This window comes from Diprion similis, chromosome 14 (assembly GCF_021155765.1).
Source record: "Diprion similis isolate iyDipSimi1 chromosome 14, iyDipSimi1.1, whole genome shotgun sequence".
Taxonomy (NCBI): Eukaryota; Metazoa; Arthropoda; class Insecta; order Hymenoptera; family Diprionidae; genus Diprion; species Diprion similis.
The window spans coordinates 10,309,753-10,330,811 of record NC_060118.1 but is presented as its reverse complement, the minus strand read 5'-3'; the positions used below and the strand labels follow the sequence as shown (position 1 = coordinate 10,330,811).

Here is a 21,059-nt window from a genome sequence, read left to right as displayed (position 1 = left end):
TGATTGGCTCGAAGCTTCCTCGCAGGGGGATGGAGGTAATCAGGTGGAAGCGCTTCATCAATCAAAGGGTCATTAGGCCCTGTTGACAAACGACCTTAAAAACTTTTATATCACGAAGACTTCATTTCGCTAAAGACGTACGCCACGCGTTCTTTTGTCGCTCTTTTCTCCCTCTTTATGCATATAACAATATGGACGCACACCGTCGAGGAAAGAATGTTTAATGCCCAGGTACAATCACTTGCAGCTGATAGCTGGTTTGATGAAATATTGTAAATACGAGGAGTTCGGGGTGAGTGATGGATCGTATTTATCTTCTTCTCTCTCTTTTCTTATTCTTTTTGCTTGTTTTTTCTCCCTCATCTTTGTTACTGGAATTCATTTTCTGATTTTACGTATAGATAGCGAGTCGAACGATTGTTAAGAATCATTTTTCAAATCAGTGATTATCAGGAGAATATTTCTTTTTCGCTAATATTTCATCGATATAAGGTTTTTTTCTTTATTTCTTTCTTTTTTTTTTTTGGAAATTGCAACCGTAGCGAGAAAATCTTTCAAAGTTTTCGAAAAATCTTTTCAAAATAACTTTTATTGCATTTTAGATATTTTCTGTAATTTCAAATATTTTAGGTCAAAAGATTTTCAGAAGACATTTTCATAAAAAAAAAAAAACATCAACTCACCCTGTGATAACGAATAAAATCAGAGCACTAGATTCTAAAAGTTTTTGACTTTACTTGTAAGCTTTTGAATTTTGATAAAAAACTACGATGTAATAAAATTTTCGAATGTTGTAAGCCTTTTACGATATTGATTAATTCATTCAACGAGATTATTCCAAAAATTGCGTCTGCTGGTTTAGACAAAGACATGTTTTTCAAGTGGAGGTAAAAATGTGGAAAAACTAGAAAGTGATTTATCAAAAACGTGAAAATATATGCTTAAAGAATTTAAAAATTTTAAAAATTCTGATCAACATAATCATAAGAATTTTCCTCATCCTTACAAATTCATGCAATTTTACATATTTCTTATCTCTGTACTTGGACCGTTAAACGCGTCAACTTTTCCACACATCGTCATTAAACTTCCCACCGTTTTTTCCACCAAATTTTCATCCGCTAAAATCAGGCATATTTTTCGCACTGCAATTGCGCTAAGCAGTGATTACGCAAAGCGTCGAATAACCATCACCCCGTTATGTGTGTCAGGATGTTGCACCGAATTGCGCAAATCGTGAGAAGCGATTAAAACACTCCAACGGCAGCGTTAAGTGCAACTCTCGTGGGTGTGCCTGGCGTCCATAATCCATCGTCCATGGCCGTCTCCGAGTCAAGAAACAGGGAAAGCGTGGATCATACACATTTAGACACGAATGCTCCTCTCACCCCTCCAAGACGATGACGACGACGAGTGGGGAGGGGGGGAGTCGTCGAAACAGGGCGAAACTACAAGTGTCATAATTATTAATTAGCCTTGTCGTTTGTTGTAATCCCAGCACCGCACGCCTGGTTTCGCTACAAGGAACTACTCCGCAGGTTAAGGCGGCTCCTTCGGATCCCGGGGTGGAAACGCGAGCCGCATAAAGCATCCCTTTGGGCCAGGATTATTCCTCGCCACCCATTGTCGGCCTTTCCTTCCCCCGAGAGCCACCCTTAAGACACCGCGATTCTCGAGCTGAGAGAGGGGTGAAAGCTCTTCTCGGCGCCCTGGGCAACAATGCGCATAATTATTACACTCTCACTCTGCGAGAATGGCCTGTAAAAGCTTGCACTGAATATAATTCATGCAGAGACTTCTGAAACTGATTAATGCTGTTGAAAAAACGGGGGTAAAAGACGCGTGATATCGTTCAAATGTCTGTGAATTTATAAAAAATTACAAATCAAATATAATTTTATGAGGTTAACTATCATCGAAGCTTCTCAAAATTTATATTAGAAATTTTCATTCGTTCAATTCATGTATTTTACAGGCTAAAAATCCCAAGTCATCGAATCTGAAACTGATAACAAAAAGATCAAAATTTCGCAAAATGATGATAATTCTGTATGTTATGAAGTTTTTTTTTTGGTTTGTTTTTTTTTGCAATTTGTAACCTACTTTTGCGTTTTGGGTATTCGAAAATTCATTTGTAAAAATAAACAGGTATTTTTTTATTTTTCATGATTATTCTTCCAACTTTGATTTTTCACAGTCTATTTAAGAGAATAGATCTCGCGATGAGAACCGCTTTAATGGAGACGATCTTTGATTTGATCTTCCCACAGAGCAGTGAAAGTACGGCACGCGGTGTGCCGCTGACTTCACGTCTTGCACCAAGACTAAGAAAGCCTTTTGAAAGGTAGAACTCGTTATTGACGTGCCTGAGAAATGTCCGGAGCATCTTAGTTTCGGAAATTTCCCTCTGAAATTTCTTCAGAAGCATATAAATCGTCGATTCTTTAATTTCCTCGTTGCTTTAAGCCAACGTGAAATTACATGTCATTATTCTTCTCCTATACTTTTCCTGCGTCTCACGGAATGCAAAAAACACGAAAGCATGATCAGCGTAACCATTGAAACCATTTGGAATTCGATTAACACTAGAAATACAAGACCAGTCAGAATGACTAGTTTTACAATTTCATTTTGAAATTCCTACTTCATGTTACACTTTTTTCCCGAAATGATGTAATGACTTCTGCAACGATAACTAAAAGAGTAATGACACAATGAATTTGTTTTTTCTTTCATTAGACTAGTTTTACAATTTCATTTTAAAATTCTTGCTCCCCATTACACTTTACTTCAATAGTTCTAGTGTTAAGCTCCAAGAAAGCTCAAAAAGAGTAAAAAAAAAAAACTTTATCAAACCTGATAATGGCTCGAGTATTTCTCGTTTATGAATCACCGAAGTCATGCTCACTTCGTATCTGGTCAAACATTGACGATAAACGAAATTGCAATTGCAAGTTCCCGTTCTCCCTCCATCCCTCTCTCTCTCTCTCTTTCTCTCTCCATCATTCTCTCTATTTGTGGCTCTGGGTGTTTGAAGATCGACGCGGAAGAGCCTCCCGGCGTTTGTACACATCGAAGGATCCGCGTGTTATACCCATTGAAGCATGTGTGCCATGCCTTCACCCCCTCCTTTACCCCCTCCCACACACACACACACACATGTCACATAGAACCACACATATCGTGTTTAACCGAAGCAAATACGGTTCTGCACCGCGTAGAGATTTCGATTTCGATGAACGATTCTACTGTACCTACTATACGTCTACGTCTAATTTTGGCCCAAATACCCAGCAGGTTTGCTCAAAACCATATATTATGGATCATCACATACTTGAGTTTCTAGGAAACCAAGTTCGAAGTTGACTAATTTAATGGATCTGCATTTCCTTTTGGGTGAACTTTTTTTTTTTTTTTTTTCTCCTTCGTTTGCGTTCTATTGGGGCGCGGTTGAGGTTCCAAATTTGAAATATTCCGAAAACGCTTAATTCCGAATTATTTTATGGTGAAAATTGGAGGACAGATATTAGACAGGAATTCACAGAACTGAAATTTTTTGATCATTCGGAATTTCGATGATTCGGCAAAGCGTGATTTCCTTAATTCAAGTTTTGCCAGGAAATAATGTTGAATTCAGCGCTTTTTGAACTTTTCAAATTTCGAATTTCAACCCTACCACGTTCTATCGCTAAAGTTTAAGTTTGATGTATAAAAAACGGTTGACACATCGGTCAACGCGATGCCGTATTATATAACGCGATAATAAAAATTTCTTCCAGAGTATACAGAGATAAAAAAAAGTATACAACGGAGGATAATCGGAGGTTACGTACGTGATGGTCGTTAAAAAATTCAGTTACGAACGAACAGCGGACTGGTAATTTTCGCTTTTTCTCTATACGAGTTTAGAATCGAAAACGGTAATAATATTTTGTAGAAGACACGCAATTGGCCTCCGGGGAGTATAATAATTTCAGTTTGAATTGCGTGTAATTCCACACCGTGTGTATGTACATAAACTGCCTGTTGTATTTTACCGTCGGAGTAATATTATAATTATAGTAATATCCACAGTCACGTCGTAACAGAGTCATATGTGTATAATCGTTGTATCAAATTTATTGACCTCACCACGTGCTTGTATTTATACATTTCATTACAGGTTACATTACGTACGGAATTTCGTTCAGACGATTTAGAAATTAAATGAAGAATTAAATGAAAAAAGGAAAGCAAATTAAACTAAAAAAATGATACATTTTTCAAACTGTTTCATTCGTCGCACCGATCATTTCGCTGTGAACATCAAAACGTGTAATAATCGTACTTTCGGATCGTTCGATTCCCGTACCGGAAATAGAAACTAGCGATTTGGTTCAACCTACTTTTGAGCAGGATGCCCCGATAATTCCCGAACAGAGAGAAGAATGAAAAAATCATTAGGAAAACCGTTTTTTCGTCCAGTACGACGCGTTTTACAATTTTTAAGGCTTGTCCAGTGGACGACGGCTGCGGCTGTTCGTTAGATCGGTCAGGACATCCTTGGGACGCCCGGATTGGGCCCGATTAATAACCCTTGAAGGTACCGGTTGGCCGGGGGACGTCGTATCTCGGGGTTCCTTCGTAGCTGACCTGAGCGTTGAAACCGTGCTGCCAGTCGGCCGTGTATTGAACTATTTGCAGACGTCCGTCGGGCAGCTGGACGCGATATTCTCCACGCACGACGTCGCCGTCGCTTATCGCGTTGTGGGAGTAGTCGTTACCGTAGGAATCGTCCTTCACGGCGTAGTTGAAGTCGAACGGCATTCCTGGCTCGTGATGGTGATGGTGGTGGTCACCGTGGTCGTGGTGCTCCTGCTGCGAAGGAAAAAAGAAATCGATGCATTTTTTCATTCAACTGATCAGTCCGAAGGAGTTTCAAATGACTTTAAACTGATTTCAAGCAGCTTCAAGCGATTCGAAACCGGTTGTAAACGGTTTCAAACCAATTCCAAGAAGTTTCAAATGATTCAAAATTGATTTTAGGCGATTTCAAGCGATCTAATAATCAGCAGAAACGGGTTTGAACCAGTACCAAGGAGTTTTAGACCACTTTAAACTGATTTCAAATAGCTTCAAGCCGTTTGAGAACATCACAAACAGTTTCGAACTAATTTCAAGAAATTTCAAATAAACCAAAACTGATTTTAGGCGGTTTCAACCGATCTGGTAATCATCAGAAACGGTTTCGAACCCGTCCCAAGGAGTTTCAAACCACTTCAAACTGATTTCCAACAGCTTCAAGCCATTCGAAACCATTGCAAGCGCTTTCAAACTAATTCCAAAAAGTATCAAACGATTCTAAATTCATTTCAGGCGGTTTTAATCTGTTTAATAACCATTACAAATGGTTTCAAACAAATCCCAAGAAGTTTAAGGGGATTTTTCTTTCAACCTTTCTATACACCTTCGTCATTATGCCGATGAGAAGTTCATTTGAGAAATTTTCGATGACTCTGTTTGAGCTTAAAGACATCCGTATACTTCATTTTAGTATGAAATGTAAAGTGCCTATCAATTTTTACAAGTTCAGTGAGATTCTCGCCATTTTTGAACGGTGCTACATCAGCCCGTATTCTGGGAATTATAGTCATTTACAAAATTTCGTTCAAACGAAGTCGCACGTTTTTCATATTTTCTTCACAACAAACCGTATTCACCGAATTTTACTGGATGAGCTGGGAAATCACTTCACGAATCGAGCTAAGGTATTTCATTAAATAAATTCACGATCCAGGCTATTCCCCGAGTGTTTTCAACCTCCCAATAATTTCAAAAACCGTCTCATCCATTCGACTATCCCGGTACCCACCAACAGGGAAATAACAATTCCAACCGAATTGCATTCAGTAAAATCTACGATTACGACAGGCATTAAAATCCTCCAGAATCGCGATTACAAAATGTAAACATACAAACCAAACACCATCATTACCGTAATCACGACATCGCAATAATCGAGTATCATCCCATCTTCACGACAGCCTTTAAAACCTTTGTCGCGAGAACAATAAACGCCATAACGTAACGTAAAAAACCGATTAAACCAGCACGAAGAAGTACCAAAATAGGCCAAATCGAGACAAGAGGATGATCAGCGGTCTTCGAGGTTAAGAAATCCGGCAATTATACCACAAGCAGAGGAATTTCCAGCACCGTTCAACGCTTACGAAATTCAATCGTAGCAATTAAACCAGCCTCTTCACAGAACGCATGTCTCTCTCTCTATCTCTCTCTCTCTCTTTATCTATTCCTAGACTCACATTCGGCGTCAATGCATTTCCATTGTGCCCGGATGGCTGTCCATTATAATCAGGCAGTCCCGGCGTGGGCCTGACCAGGTTTCCAGGGAACGGAGTGGGCCTGGGCCCAGGTGAGAAGTTCGGGATGCTGGGCCTGGTTGTGGTCACTGACGGAAAGCCGGTGGTTGGTCGACTGGTCACCGGAAACGAGGGGGTGGGTCTTGTCACCGTCGGGAACTGGATCGGCGGCTTGTTGTAGTTGTACCCCTTGGTTGTTGGGTCGGGGGGCAAGTATCTGTTGCTTCCTGGGGGCAGGTCACCGGCGACCAGAGTTGCTGCCACGCCGAGCAGGGCGACCTCGAATAGAAACGATCAAAAGCGGGTGAAAAAACGGGAGAAAGCAATTAAGAAAATTGTGGGATCGAGCTGGGAGACAAGGAATTAAAGAAATCTCTGTAATTGTTATCAACAATTGAAGAGAAGAATTAAAAATGAGACTATTTTTTTCCATTTTCTTTTTTTTTTTCAATTATTGGTTGCAGGTACCTTTTAAAGCTTTTTTTAATTCTCTTTTTTAATTGTTGCTCTTGTACGATATACCGCTGAATTCGAATTAATTTGACTTCATTTTTGGCGTATATTATTTATATTTTACACGTATGCATAACACGAGTTGCGAAACTTTCTTTTTCTTAACTTATTCTTTGTTATTTTTATATTATTTTTCACCTTGGTCTCAAGACGTCGAGGGTAACCGAACGCTGTTTGTTATATGAGATATTTTTATCTCCCACGCGTTACGACGAAGTTCAATTGAAGTAAATTAAGTTTGCGGAGATCGTGAGATTGAAGAGATCTTAATCTCGACGCCACCAACGAGCGTCGTTCCTACATTAAAAATAAAACTCTGGCAAAAATTTTTTTTGCAATATATCGAATTTAATTCCTTCTCTCCGTAAAAATTTTTCTTCTCAAACTCGTGTCCTTTCTCTCATTGTTTATTCACTGTTTCCTTTCCACAGCTTATTCGACACACGAAAGAGTGAAATTAATTCGAGACAGACGGTTGCGTGACAGACGGTGTAAGTTTATCTACCATAGATTGAAATTTTTTAGTGTCATTATTTTTCTTCTTCTCACTATTCCAGCACAAGCAATTGCATCCATATTATACAGTGAATCGATACCTTCGATCTAGGACGAATGTTATACACTTTATCGTGCGGTTAATGATCTCATTGTGTAATATATATATACATATATATATATAGGAAAGGCTGCTGTGGGACTGTAACATATAGTATTTTCAATTCTGCATTAAACATACGTTCTTCGATATTTGATAAAGTTGGAACTTCTCGTTTCTCCTCGCGAAGTACATTATTATCAGTCTTCTAAGTCCGTCAGAAAATATTAACATATTCATTTATACATAATTCGTCCTCATTAAACTTGTTCGTATCTCCACTTTTCTCCAGAGCCATAATAAACTCCACTTCGTTACGATTTTCTAACTTGTCCGGAAAAACTTTTGACTCTACAACTTTGTTCTTCGTATATGTTTCCCTGCAATTCTTGTTCCTATTTTTCCACATCGTTGTACAAAATTGTGTAATAACTAATGAAAATGAACAATCCGCGTCAGACGTAAGTTATTGAGGTGGACTATCACGATTGCTTTGCTATGTTATAATTCGGTCAATTATTTGTTCGATAAATATGCGATTGGGCCGAGTATTTTGCACATTTTACGAATAGAAAATGAAGACGCGCTTTCACGTGAGTTCAATGATAATAATAATAATAATAATCGAAAGCGAAACTGACCCTCGCGGTGGAAATAATAACGCGATACTTAGCGATGGTCCAAAAGACGCGGCGTAATTACTCGGCAGCCGTGAGGTAGGCTTAAACGATCCAACCGATCAATTAGGCCGGCCCTAATTATCCCGAGAATATACACCTTCAACTTTGAAAGGATCCTCGCAAGCCCGTTTAACACCACGTGCTAGCATCGAGGGACCGCGGAGTTTTGAACGTATTTGAATTATTTGAATCGAGGGAAGAGAAGGAGATCGCAAAGAATTAGAACATTGCTAATTGGCTAATTATTACTCGCGTAGTAATACAAATATTCAGCCTTTTCCTTTCACCATTGGAATAACAGAAGATGATCAAACGACTGCGAATTCGTTACACTGGTTGATTAATAATTCCGGATACGCATAATAATTAAAACTCTGGAGTTATTACATTTATTAGCGATCTATCGTAGATATGATACACGCGTATTAATTACTGTTTAATTATCTGATAGTTATTATATTTGTGTTAATATCACCGACCGATATTGCAGAGAATTCATGGAAATGGGGCTGAATATATTTGCTCAGGATCCGTTTGAAGCTCAGAATTTAAAAATTTTCAAATTCATTGACGGTTGAATATTCGTAAACGTAATTTTTAAGCTCAGAATGCAAAAGATGGGAAGCATATTGATTCGCAAAAACAAAAGCAAAAAATAAATGCCACCCTGAATAGCAAAAATGGGAAAATAATCGATACTAGCTTATCTCTGTTTCTTTCGCACGACGCAAGACGGATCCGGAAATGCCATTTAAATCGATGAAATAAGATATTCGCGGACGTTGCGAATTGAAGTCTCGTTGGGAATATGAAACGAGGAGCATGTGCAGTGAGATTTGCACAATCGGGACTAACGAAGACGGTGGTGAGTGTGAGGGTGGGGGGGGGGGGGGGGGGGGGGGGGGGGGGTGGGGGTGAATTTCGCTGGGGTGAGAAAATCGAATCGCGGTATGCTGCGTCGTGACTGACATACCTGTACGAGGTTGATCATGGCGAAGGATTTCCGGCAAGATGGATGCTCTTTTAATTTTCCGTCTGGTGCTCCTTCCGGTATGCGCACGGTTTCCGGGTCACTTGGACGCTCGTCGTCTGGCACAAAAGTAAAAAATATATACCCGTAACGGAGCGATATAAACAAACAAAAAAAATAACCGATTGTTTTCTGTATTCACTTTGTTGCTCGGCCACCAGCTGAGTGTGAGAAGTGACTGTTCACCACGACCGACTCTCCTTGTTTATATAGTCTGGGCCACCAGGCTCCACAGGCACCTCCGACCATCCGAGGATCCTTTGCCTCGCTCTCAAGGAAGAGCGCTTACCTTCCACCATTTTGCGGAGGTTGTTGGAGGCAAGGGACCGCTAGAAGGGGGCCCCTCGGCTAAATCCAACCACGTCGACTCGCATCAGCCTCCCTTTGAGGGGCCCGGGGAACCCCAAGGTCCTTCTCATCGTGCCGCTCGAACGATGCTTGAGCGAAAATTATACGCGCATGTGAATTGCCTGAGAGATGATCTCTTCCACGTCAAGCCCAGTGGCTGTAACAATTCTTCTGAAAAATTCTTGAGGAATCAAATGTGGGATTTATACCTACTCAGTTTTTCAGGGGAAAAATATTGACAAGGAAGGCTTGTGTGGAACACAAATCTGTGTTATCTAGAATTTGAATTTTTCTGAGAACCATTCGCGAGAAAATCAATTAGTGATAAAGGATTTCAAATAATTATAAGGAGTTTCAAGCGACTCAAAACTGATTTTATACGGTCTTGACCGATTTTATTTACATTAGAAACACTTTCGGACAAATCCCAAGTAGTTTCAAACAACTTCGAACTGATTTCAAACAGCTTCAAGCTATTTCGAAATCATTACAAGCGGTTTCAAACTAATTTTAAGGAGTTTCAAACAACTTAAAACTGTTTCAACAGGTTTCAAGCGATCTTAGAATAATCACAAACTGTTTTGAACCGATCCCAAGGAGTTTCGAACGACTTCAAGCTGATTTTAAGTAGCTTCAAGCTATTTGAAAACCATTACAAGCGGTTTCAAACTAATTTTAAGGAGTTTCAAACAATTAAAAACTGTTTCAACAGGTTTCAAGCGATTCGAGAATAATTACAAACTGTTCTGAACCAGTCCCAAGCGGTTTCAAACGACTTCAAGCTGATTTTAGGCAGCTTCACGCAATCTCGAAACTATACCAAGGAATTTCAAATTAATTTCACAAGTTTCAAACGGTTCAAATGAATTTCAAATAACTTTGAACGACTTCAAGCGAATCTATACAATTTCTGAGCGATGATCGCTATGAAAAATGACAATGATTTAATAGTCCCTGGAAATTTGGAAACAAAAGTATCGTTTGAATTGATTACTTTTTCAAAAATTACATTTCAATATGATTTTCGCCAGTTGATGAGACCTTGTTGATAAAAAATAAGTGAATGCATGAACACATGTGTGATTTGAATACCGTGAATATGATAGAGAAATTATGGGTAACACGGGCAGTTTGACATTGTGTGGCTTTGGAATCGTTTTGTGCGGAAAATGTTCTCGTTTCGTAAAAAGTATAACGCACAGAGTGAGAGAGAGAGAGAGGGAGAGAGAAAAGAGAGTGAGAAGGAGATGGAAAAAGTAAGAAAAAGAAATAGAGGAATAAGAAGAATAAAAAGAAAAAAAAAAAAAAAAAAAAAAAACGGTAGCGTCTAAACACGAAACCCGGCCCTCGGCTTATACCGCAATTACGAAAGCTCGTTCCCCGTTACATTAGCCATTGATCGCCGGGGGCCTAAATGCAGGTCTTTACTTCCGTCAACGACTGTTAAGCTCCTTTCATACTGTATTCTTTTACTTCGGTAGGGAATAAAAGCGGTAGCATGCCGAAATTCATCCCTCTTTCAAAGCTGATACAGAGACTACCTATGAGAAGAAAAGAGGAGGAAAATGAAGTAGGAATAGAGAAGGGAAAAATATACTTTTTACAGCAGCGAGAGAAAGTTGTTTTTTTCGTGACGTTAAAAGGAAAGAGCCGGAAAAAATCACATCCACAATCGGGCGAATTGAATTGAGAAAGAATAGTTTTCTCTCTGAAAAGATAAAAATGAGGTAAAAATTTCAAGTAAATAATTCAAACCCTGAGATGTTTCAACCGCCATTTCGACCCGGAAGTATCCGTCACCCTGGTAAACGGGTGAATAATTCATTTCGGGCAATATAAACTCGTGGAACAACGCGGGTTAAAGTGCAGAGAGCATTGAAAGTTCCGCAGTCTCTAGATGCTGCTGCAGTCTCAAAGTTTCATTATTTTCTCTTCTTCTATTCTCTGCAGCTTCATTTAATATTAATGTCATAATAAATGTTTCAAAGCCGTCCTGCAGGTCGCTCGCCTCTACAAAAGTGTGTTCAACTTATACCCTCGAAATTTTTTTAAACTTTCTTTTACGGTTGTACGGTTTAAACCTAAAAACTGGTAAATAAAAAGAAAAATTTAACACCGAATTGCAAAAATATGAGTAGAATATTGTTAAAAATGAAAATTTCATTTTTTATTTCCAATCTTCTTCGTAGAATCAAACTTGCGATTGCAAGGAGATAATTGTAGTAGAAAAGAAGAGAGAGAGAGAAACGCTCGAAAAATAAATAAATGAAAAAAACGATGAAAAAAAATTGAAAACAAAAAATAATTAATCGTCAAAGACGTCTCCCGTTTTACGATTCGCTTGATTGCTAATTTTATAAATGCACATGGTGTGCAGTAAGTTACATTCGCAATTACGACCGGTGTCCGCTCTGCGTGGCACCCGGGCAATAAACGTTTGTCCTTATTCTTGTTGCTGTGATGGTTCTTTTTTCTTAATTAGCATTATTAATCCTAGGTACACACAAAAACCTCACGAAATGTCACCAAACAGGTAATGGGGGAAAAAAATAGAAAGAAAGAAAGAAAGAAAAAAATCGTTTCTCTGACGAAACATCTGAGTATTATAATGTAATATTTAACTTGAAACCGCCGTGACGATATTAAAATAATTGTTATTTCGTTAATATCAAAACTGCGTTGCGTTGAATGTATGAAATGCTGATAAAATTCTTGGTGACATGCATGTAATGTTAAGATCTTTCTGACAAAAAACATGACAAGCAAGATGAAAATGAGAATTTTTTCATCAATCATCTAAGAATTTAAATTTATGCCAGTCTGAATTTGCCTGGAAGAAAATTCCTTCGAAACTGTATAAAAAAATATCGTGCGATTCTCCTTCGCGAATTTTCTCAGCTACAAAACTAACTTTGCTAATTTGAAAATTCCCGTCCGAATAAATTAGATTTAACAAAGAATATTTTTTTCAACCGAGAGTTGAGATTCGGATGAAATTAAAGGGAAAAAAAAGAAATGATCGGAAAACTTGGAAAACTTTTATATCACAATTAGTTGATTTTTTACGGATAATGTTAATGATAATACATGTATTTGTAATTTTTTATTTTTTCTTTATTTCTAAGGTAAAGTTTTTCGCAGATAATTTTTGGCACAGAAAATTTATCGGTCGTGATAATTCGTTGTAGGAAAATTCCTGGCGTTGAAAATACATAATTGCGAAATGGTATCTCGTGCGGAAGACGATATTTACGTTAAGATCGTTTGCAGGGCGTCCCAACGCCCAAGACAATGGGTTGCAAGGGGGTTTTAAGCGATTGTTACACAACCGTGGTAAAACGGCGTGACTTTAACAGGTAAATAATTGTGCCAACGGCGCTTCGTGCAGTCTCAGCTTGGAGAAAAACGCCTCTCTAGTTTCGGGGCACGGAAGAGGTGAAAAAACGAACGAGAATGAATAAAAATTTAGTAGCCGAATTAGCGATTTCACGGATCCCGTGACATTAGCTCATCTTCGCTGAGCGCTGCGCTCAAAAAGAAATTAATTCGACCCCCTTCTATAATGTAACGCGCGTGATAGATGAAATCGCACATCGCGGAGCCTCGCGACCTTTCTGCGATTCCTTCTCGGCACCCATCCATCCATCCATCCATCCATCCATCCATCCATCCATCCATCCGCTCGCCCCCCTTCGTTCTTGACATTTCCTGATCAACCTTAAAATCTCTTGTATCTATCTACCAGTCAACGCGTCAGATCGTGCCAACGATTCCTTGCCACGCATAACTTCGTCGTGCTGGTTTCTTTCAACAACTTCAGAATCCAGGGAAAAGATAAGCTTCTTTGAAAATTTTAAATATATTTACTGATATTTATTCAGACGTTTTCAAAATCGTCATATTTCTGTTTTTCAACCGCGATTACCGAGGTCAAAGAAACCCTCGAGGGACGTTAAATTTTATGATTTTGGAAAAATTGTGGAAAGAATTCTCAATTCAGACAATTTTTCCAAATTTTTTATCGCGAAGAAGTTCAACTGTTTGTTTTTGAAAAAATTGTGGAAAGAATTCTCAATTCGGAAAATTTTTCCAAATTTTTCGCTCTAGGAAGTTCAACATCGTTTTTTTTCAATCTGTTTCAGCACAGAATTCAGTGATGTGAACAAAACAAGTCCGAATCCGCAGAGTTTTAACACCATTTCAGGATTTCTTTCATCTTCGGTATTTGAAAAAACTTGTAAAACTCGACTGTTCCGTAAAAATAAAATTAAAATGATTTTTAGAAAAATTGTATATTTTCTCAAACATTTATTGTGAATAATAACAATTAAACAAACTTCAGTTTCTCATTTAAATCACTATTATTCAAATATAATATTGTTTCGGTTTTTTACAAGCTGAATAATTAAATTGAAGTTACAGATTTTCTTCAATTTTGAAATGTTACTCTCCTGACTTCAAAATCAAACTTGACTTTCGAAAGATAGTAATTTTCATCTGTTTAATATCACTTAATATACATAATAATCACGTACAAAAATCCCAGGCAGAAAATTTCTTCGTAGAAATGTGCTAACGAAATTTTTCATTATTTTTATGCATAAAAAATAAAAAAATAATCAACTCAACCGAGGCAGAGAATTAAAAATATTTTTTCTTGAACGACGTTATCGGATATTTGATTCTGGCGCGAATTGCGTTGCTGACCTATGTAACCGAATGGAACCGCGTGGAACAGAGCGTGGAACGATGGACGCGACGCTCCCGCGATCATCCAAGAATTCAATGGAAGGTTACGGGTACTGGGTCGCGCCATATACGCCGTAAGTTTATACGGGCTGTGCGCCGCTGCATAGACTTGAGTAAGACATCGGTAATACCGCATACCAGCAGCCTCAAGTCCTACAAAGTTGGCTGCACTGCTACCTCGTGCAGTTTTGCCCCGCAGGAATTTCCTCCGGCAGAATGAATAAATTACGTACTTTGTCGGACAGGATGTGAATCTATAACCTCTTGTGTATGTGTAATATATATATATATATATATATATATATATATATAGTGTGATTTTGGAAACGATTTTTTTCGATTTCTTCACCGATGCCTCGTTATTAATTAACCTGACCAATTTAGCGTATTCAACATTTGGCCTGGCTATAATTACATTCGGCTCAGCTTCTGAGGTCATTTTTTGGATAACTGATCGTTCCCGATTTGTGCCGATCGAATTTAACCGATTCTCGTGTAATTAGAGATTATTGGTAAGACCTTGCTCTTTTTTCACGCTCGAAAAAGAAATCAAGAACACAAGTAGAGAAAGAAATCGGTATTCGATGTCTTGCCGATTTCGTTACAAACTGCATGCAATGATGATCGATTCTCAGCGTTGTGAAGATTTTTTTTTTTTTTTTTTTTGTAAAGCCAATCTTCGCACAATATAAGAGAAAACTAGACGTATACATGCGAGAAATTTGCAATCGAATAAAAGAGAATCTCATTTGCAATTTTAACTAATCGTTAACTGCAAGTATGGTTAGGTAAAACTTTGTGACCGGTAAAATTTAATGTCGTAAGAGCGTTTCAATTGCGTGTCAAGAAGCAAACGAGTGCTTTTTGTCTATTTTGAATCGATGTTTTTGAATTAATCTGCCATCAATTGAATGGCCAGATGCGCAAGCCACGCGAGAAATCGGTAACCGATTATTAACAGCGTGAGGAGCTCGTTGGATTATAGTGTGTCAGTTTTCGATTCACACGTCAAATTGACGGAGCCTGTATCGTTATACAGTATCACATTTCCGCGTCGAATAAAGAAGGTCAATATAAAGAATAAAGTACAGAAAGAACGAAGAATAAATCTAAGAATGGGATAATGGGAATCGAGGGAACTGAATCGGCCATCGATCATATTGCTCAATCGTTTCGTCATCGCTCACTCGCCCTGCGAACAACACAACGAAACGAACTATTGTTATCGCTAGTAAGGAGGAGCAGGCACTTGAGAGTGCGTGAATAAATTAGCGAAACATGTATACCGCTTGAAATCTATAGCCTTAGATCGAAGATCGTTTGTTGCAAACAATGCGAGAATGCGTGTAGGCGTCAGACCACCTCTTTGCACAACCTTTCCTCTTATTCTCCTGTTTCTTCTTCTCCTTTATCGCTTTCTTTCCAATCGAATTACCGCTTGGTTTATGAAATCGACTTGACTGCTAGTCAAAAAACTCGGATCCTGACTTAACCAGAGAATAAATCAGGAGAATATAAGATCAATTTGGTGGTGGACGTATTTTTGACATTGAAATCGATCAGAAGTCATTACATATATATATATATATACGTATAACTTTTTTTTTATTTTCGAACTACATCGTGATTTGGTCCTTAAGTCATGATGAATTTTCTTGGGTATTGAATTCGTCCGTTTTGGATCAACAGTTATAATCAAGTCCACCAATCTTGTTCGCGTTGGGTGAAGGTAAGACCGTGTGTAACACCTTCAATCACGACTCGAACTTTACATTCAAGTTTTACAATGTGCAATCGCGTGCTACTAAAGAATGAAATGCATCAGGTAAAAGTTTGACAATGATTGAGTAGGTACGGAAAGAAGAAGGATTAAGAATAGAAAGCCGGGTAGAAGGTTGGAAATTGGTACTAAACAACTGTTGGATAGAAAAATTGAGAGCACGTCTTACGACGAAGTCAAGTGAACTAATCCATGCTATGGTGTTGCTGCGTTCTAAGATCGCGATTTCCGATTATGAGAAGCATCGATTGACGGTACCTACACTTCGTTGGAACGTCAATCACTCGAATGTGATTGGGGCCTGTGCCAAGTAAGCGTTCGATGTAAACATCGTGTAGCTGTCGATTGGCCTGATAAGTGGACAAAACGGTGCATCTTGAAAATACTGCTGAATAGAATAATTCCCGATAATTCTCCTCGACGTTATTACTACACTGAAAATCGGGCGCCAGACGTTCAAAACCGTGAAGATGTATTCAAGATTATTCATCCGCTTCAGGCTACGTCTCAATATGGCCAGACCATAAAGTTCAATTAATCGTGATTAACTGCAGCATGCACACACACACACACACAAGCAGACCCAATTCGTGCCGACAGAATTGATTTCAGGCACAAATATCCGTTCAGAAATACGGCATCCACTAACACCGGGCATGAACTTTTGACCACTTTTGCTTAACGTTCTTAAAGACCCAGCAGACGTTCAGTTTAATGGAGACCTCGTCGTGATTTTTTTTTTTTTGGATTCGGATCATCTGATCCTTCAGTGAATTCAATATTTGATCAGATTTCGAAACACGTTTAAGGGAACTCGTTAAGGGGTACGTCAACGTGGTTAATGACTTGAGAGAAGTTGGTTGAAACCATTTTTATAAACTTGATGGAATACATCATATAATATAATCGACACTGTGTCACAGATGCATCCTTGGCTATGCAACGCGTGCATCTTGTCGTCGTGGAAAAGAGAACGGACTTCAGTAACAGCAGCAAAAGCAGCAGCAGCAGCAGCAGCATTAGTACACTTATGATTAATATGTTGTAAAGTTCGTTTGCCAAGCGGTCGATTAACTCGAGATTTTCAACCTTTCGTTCGGTTTATATAATTGATGGGACCTTAGTGGTTTTTAATTGCTCGAAGTCGAGAGAGAGAGAGAGAGAGTAAGAGAGATATAGAGAGAGGGAGAGCCGATATAAATCATCGGCAGAGCACTCCTGGAATGGTGTTTTGGTGTTGGTGCAGTCCTCGTGGTTTGCGGAACCCACAGCTGTCATGGCCACGGGTTGCAGATTATCGCGGGCATGGAATCGGTGAAGCGCGTAGATTTCGCAAACCCGCGGACGTATCATCCTCGGCAAAATAATAAACCGACACAATCGCGAATATATCTGCCGCCTAAATGACCGCAAGTTTCGTAACTCGAGGGTGCTTGTTACTCTTCTTCTTTGTTAGACGATTTAATCGGCCGGCGATACGATTTCCTCATCACGATGTTAATACCGAAGTGAAGAAGAACCGATCTTGCCTCTATGAGAACACGCTGATATTTCTCGTCTGGTCTTAGAGTTACTAACTCACGAGGGTAATCATCTAACTACTTACCAATTACGCCCGTAATATTTTCTATAACGAAGGCCAGGTGTGTGCGAGTAAAAGAATGAACTCATTTTTTCACTTCTTTATATCGTAACAACGATCCTTAGTTCTAGATGAATCTGGTTCTATAAAAGAGGATAAAAATCCAACAACCAATTTGTGGCACTTCGAGAATCGGTGAGCTGTGGAAAAAAAAACCGTCGTCGAAACTTCACCCGTGGGTTTAAAATAATTTCGTCTAGCTTCTAGCGTGGTGAGATAGCGAGTCGAAAGTCGAGAAGAAACCGGTGATGGAAAAGTTGCGAGTAGAGTTCCTGCGGAGTTAACTTAAGAGAATCAAAGAGAAAGAAAGAGAGAGAGAAGTAAGTGACGTCATGAGGGGAATGAACGACCAGCGGAAGTACATATCGCTTGGAATTTCTCAATAGTATAAATAATAAGCACCATCCAGTATCCGATCTTGAATCTCGAGGAGTAAATCATCGGGTATGATTCACGATCAGCTTCTTTCTCCATATTTCTCTCTTTGTCTCTTCATTTGCGGTCAGACATATGTAGTTAGTTAAGTTGAGGACGAAGTGACGGGAATTACGTAAAGTGTTTCGCCAAGACGGTAGCGTCTGGGAAACTTACGGGAAAATCTTGAGCTGAGCTTTTGACCACGATATCACGGTGAGTAACAGAGATAGGCGTTGGCTAACTTTACCACTTCCAGTAATGGCGTCAGACCAAAGTTGCCAGCTCTAAGGGGCTGCAGTATTCTCCAAGTGAGCTTCAGCTAATTTCTGCGACGCGATGAAGGGTGAAACGGGGTTGTTTTCGACGCCAGCACCGGAAGGTTGTCACAACCCCACAGTGTTGCTCACTGCGATTTCACAATCCGTTTCTACATCCACTGTAATGTCAAAAAGTGGCGCAAGAAGAACGAATAAAAGTGTTCACCAACTGGACGTTGACATATAAGGGGTACAGTGAAAGACGGACTTATGGTCAACATCGGTTGCAGTTGTTGTCACAACCGTATTACACTGTGTCATAACATATCATGATGACTTTTGGTGTACTCTTTTCACCGTACGAGCTACTCTGCAACCTCCTCAAGGACTCGTAAGGTCGGTTGATGGATTGAGCACGCGTATGCTGATTAATTTAACCGACGACCAGTGCCTGGAGGCGAATCAAGGTAATTAAGAGGACGGAGACCATCTGCAGCACCATAGCGGTTCATCATTATCGGGTTGCGTGACCATCGAACCAAGCTGGGATCTGGAAAAGTGACGGATAAAGGCTGGCTCGATTCCCTGGGGGTACAAAGAGAACGGCTCGGGCAAAGGAGACGCGCCCCGAAACTTTACACTTTTCGACGCCTCGATGTAGGAGAGAAGACCTCCTATTCAGGTACCAGGTCTGCCCACGTGTATCACATTAAAACTTTTCACTCCCTCGATGTGCCTCACCAACTTAGACACTTCTTGCTCCGAAGGCCAGATCACCCGCGAACCCCAACGAATTCCACCCCGTGTAATGCGACGAAGCTGGGTCTTCTACGCTTCGTTGGCTAACCTTAATAACAACTTTTCGAATCACCCCCAAGGAGACGCCGGAATATGGATAATCTTCACCTTCACGTTTTGCTGTCATAATGGTTCGTGATTCAGATTCATCCTTGTTCGTAATTTCCTCTTAGGAATTCCGTGGGAGATTCGGAGTAGTTATAATGAAACTGGTGATGTCGGAATTAACCAAACTGAGATAGTGTTGAGTTGATATCAAATGGCTTTAGTGCTTATAAAGACCCGTTGAACACCTCGAAAACGCGGGATGCAAAACTCCTATACCGCTCAAGCGATCAGAGTGAAACTTGGGCAGTTAATGCCTTATTTTGGCAAAAAGTGGAGCGTCTTTTTATTTTTTTTAAATTTTGCAAAAAATGGTACAGATTGATTACCACTCATAGAAATTGGCCAAATTTTCACAGTTGCACTGAATGTATCGATCTATCCGGTATGATGCCACTCGGCGGTGATAAAACACACATTTTGAGCCCAGTCCCATGAGATTTGATGGTGAAATGACAAAATGGTAGCTGATCTGGTTTTCGATTACAAAGTACACCAAAATCTCATTTTGGCGACATTTGTTACCGACATTACGCGCGTGCCGGTAATGTATGCGTGTAATGTCGGTAAAAAATTACCGGCATGCATGAAAGGTCGGTAACAAATGTCGCCAAAATGAGATTTCGGTGTACTTTGTAATCGAAAACCAGATCAGCTGCCATTTTGTCATTGCACCATCAAATCTCATGGGACTGGGCTCAAAATGTGTGCTTCATCACCGCCGAGTGGCATCATACCAGACAGTTCGATCCATCCAGTGCAACTGAGAAAATTTGGCCAATTTCTGTGGGTGGTAACCAATCTGTAAATGTTTATTCCAACTTTTGAAAAAGTTAAAAGACGCTCCACTTTTTGCCAAAATAAGGCATTAATTGCCCAAGTTTCACTCTAATCGCTTGAGCGGTATAGGAGTTTTGCTTCCCCGCGTTTTCGAGGTGTACAACGCTTCTTTATAAGCACTTTAAGCCCGCAACACATTTTTCATACAGCGTACGACTCACCCCAAAATTTTGACCGTTTGGAATTTTGAAACTTTCTGAGTGTGGACTCGTTCTATGCAAGAACAGATTCTACAGGACAGTGAACTCGAGTAAGGATCCTTAAGACTTTTGAGCAGCACTTCTTCAAGTCCGCAATTTCTGCTTCGTTCCAAGCTTCATGAATTATGATTCAAGTTTAAAGTCTATCAAAAATTAAGCCCCAAAGCTTAGGTGCCCTTAGATTTACATCTCATCAAGGTTGAAAATTTCGCCTTCGAAGAGAACGAATCAGTGACCCGTTTCGGAGCCGGAAAGGATGAGAGAGTCGGAGAAATTCCTGAGGGTTGCAGTTCGGATGAGACGAAGATTCCTTTCTGTTCCTGTACTAGCACTCCTTTATTATCTCTCCGAGCAGAACTTTTTCCTCCTCTTCAAACGTCCCGCTGCAAAACTTCAACTTTCGGATAAGCTCGCGCACTTTTCGACCGAATGTCTTATTCCATCGTCCTCCATGAAATCCAATGCAAATTGCGGCACAGCATTCGTTATTACACTAATCAGTGTCCGGGTGCAGAGGATTCTCAACTCCTCGCTCGTCGTCCACGCCCAAACGGCATTGTTTCTCGAGGTAAGCGTCCTCGGTAAAGGTGTGGAAAGGCGCGCCATCAGACGATGGGAAGAATGTCCTTTGTCGGTTACAGCCTGTGCATTCATGCCCACAATACAACGCCAGGTGAACTCAGATCGACCGGAGTTCAAGGTCTACAATTCGTAGAAGAGTTACCCTCAAAAGTGACTTCGTGTCA

General features: G+C 39.7%; 1 protein-coding gene across 2 annotated transcripts in view; it reads right to left on the bottom strand.

The window, feature by feature from the left end:
- Positions 1-4,101: 4,101 nt before the first annotated feature.
- The window catches only part of LOC124414827, a 33,063-nt gene continuing 16,105 nt past the window's right edge, over positions 4,102-21,059 (bottom strand). Inside the window, exons 2-4 of one of the 2 annotated variants that reach the window (XM_046895912.1) lie at positions 9,121-9,165; positions 6,303-6,638; positions 4,102-4,857 (exon numbers count right to left, since the gene is read on the bottom strand). In XM_046895912.1, coding sequence (XP_046751868.1) covers positions 4,567-4,857; positions 6,303-6,638; positions 9,121-9,138 — 645 coding nt within the window. In that variant the 5' untranslated portion in view covers positions 9,139-9,165 and the 3' untranslated portion in view covers positions 4,102-4,566. Of the gene's footprint in view, positions 4,858-6,302; positions 6,639-9,120; positions 9,311-21,059 lie in introns of those variants that run through there. The other variant, XM_046895911.1, reaches the window with a different exon arrangement.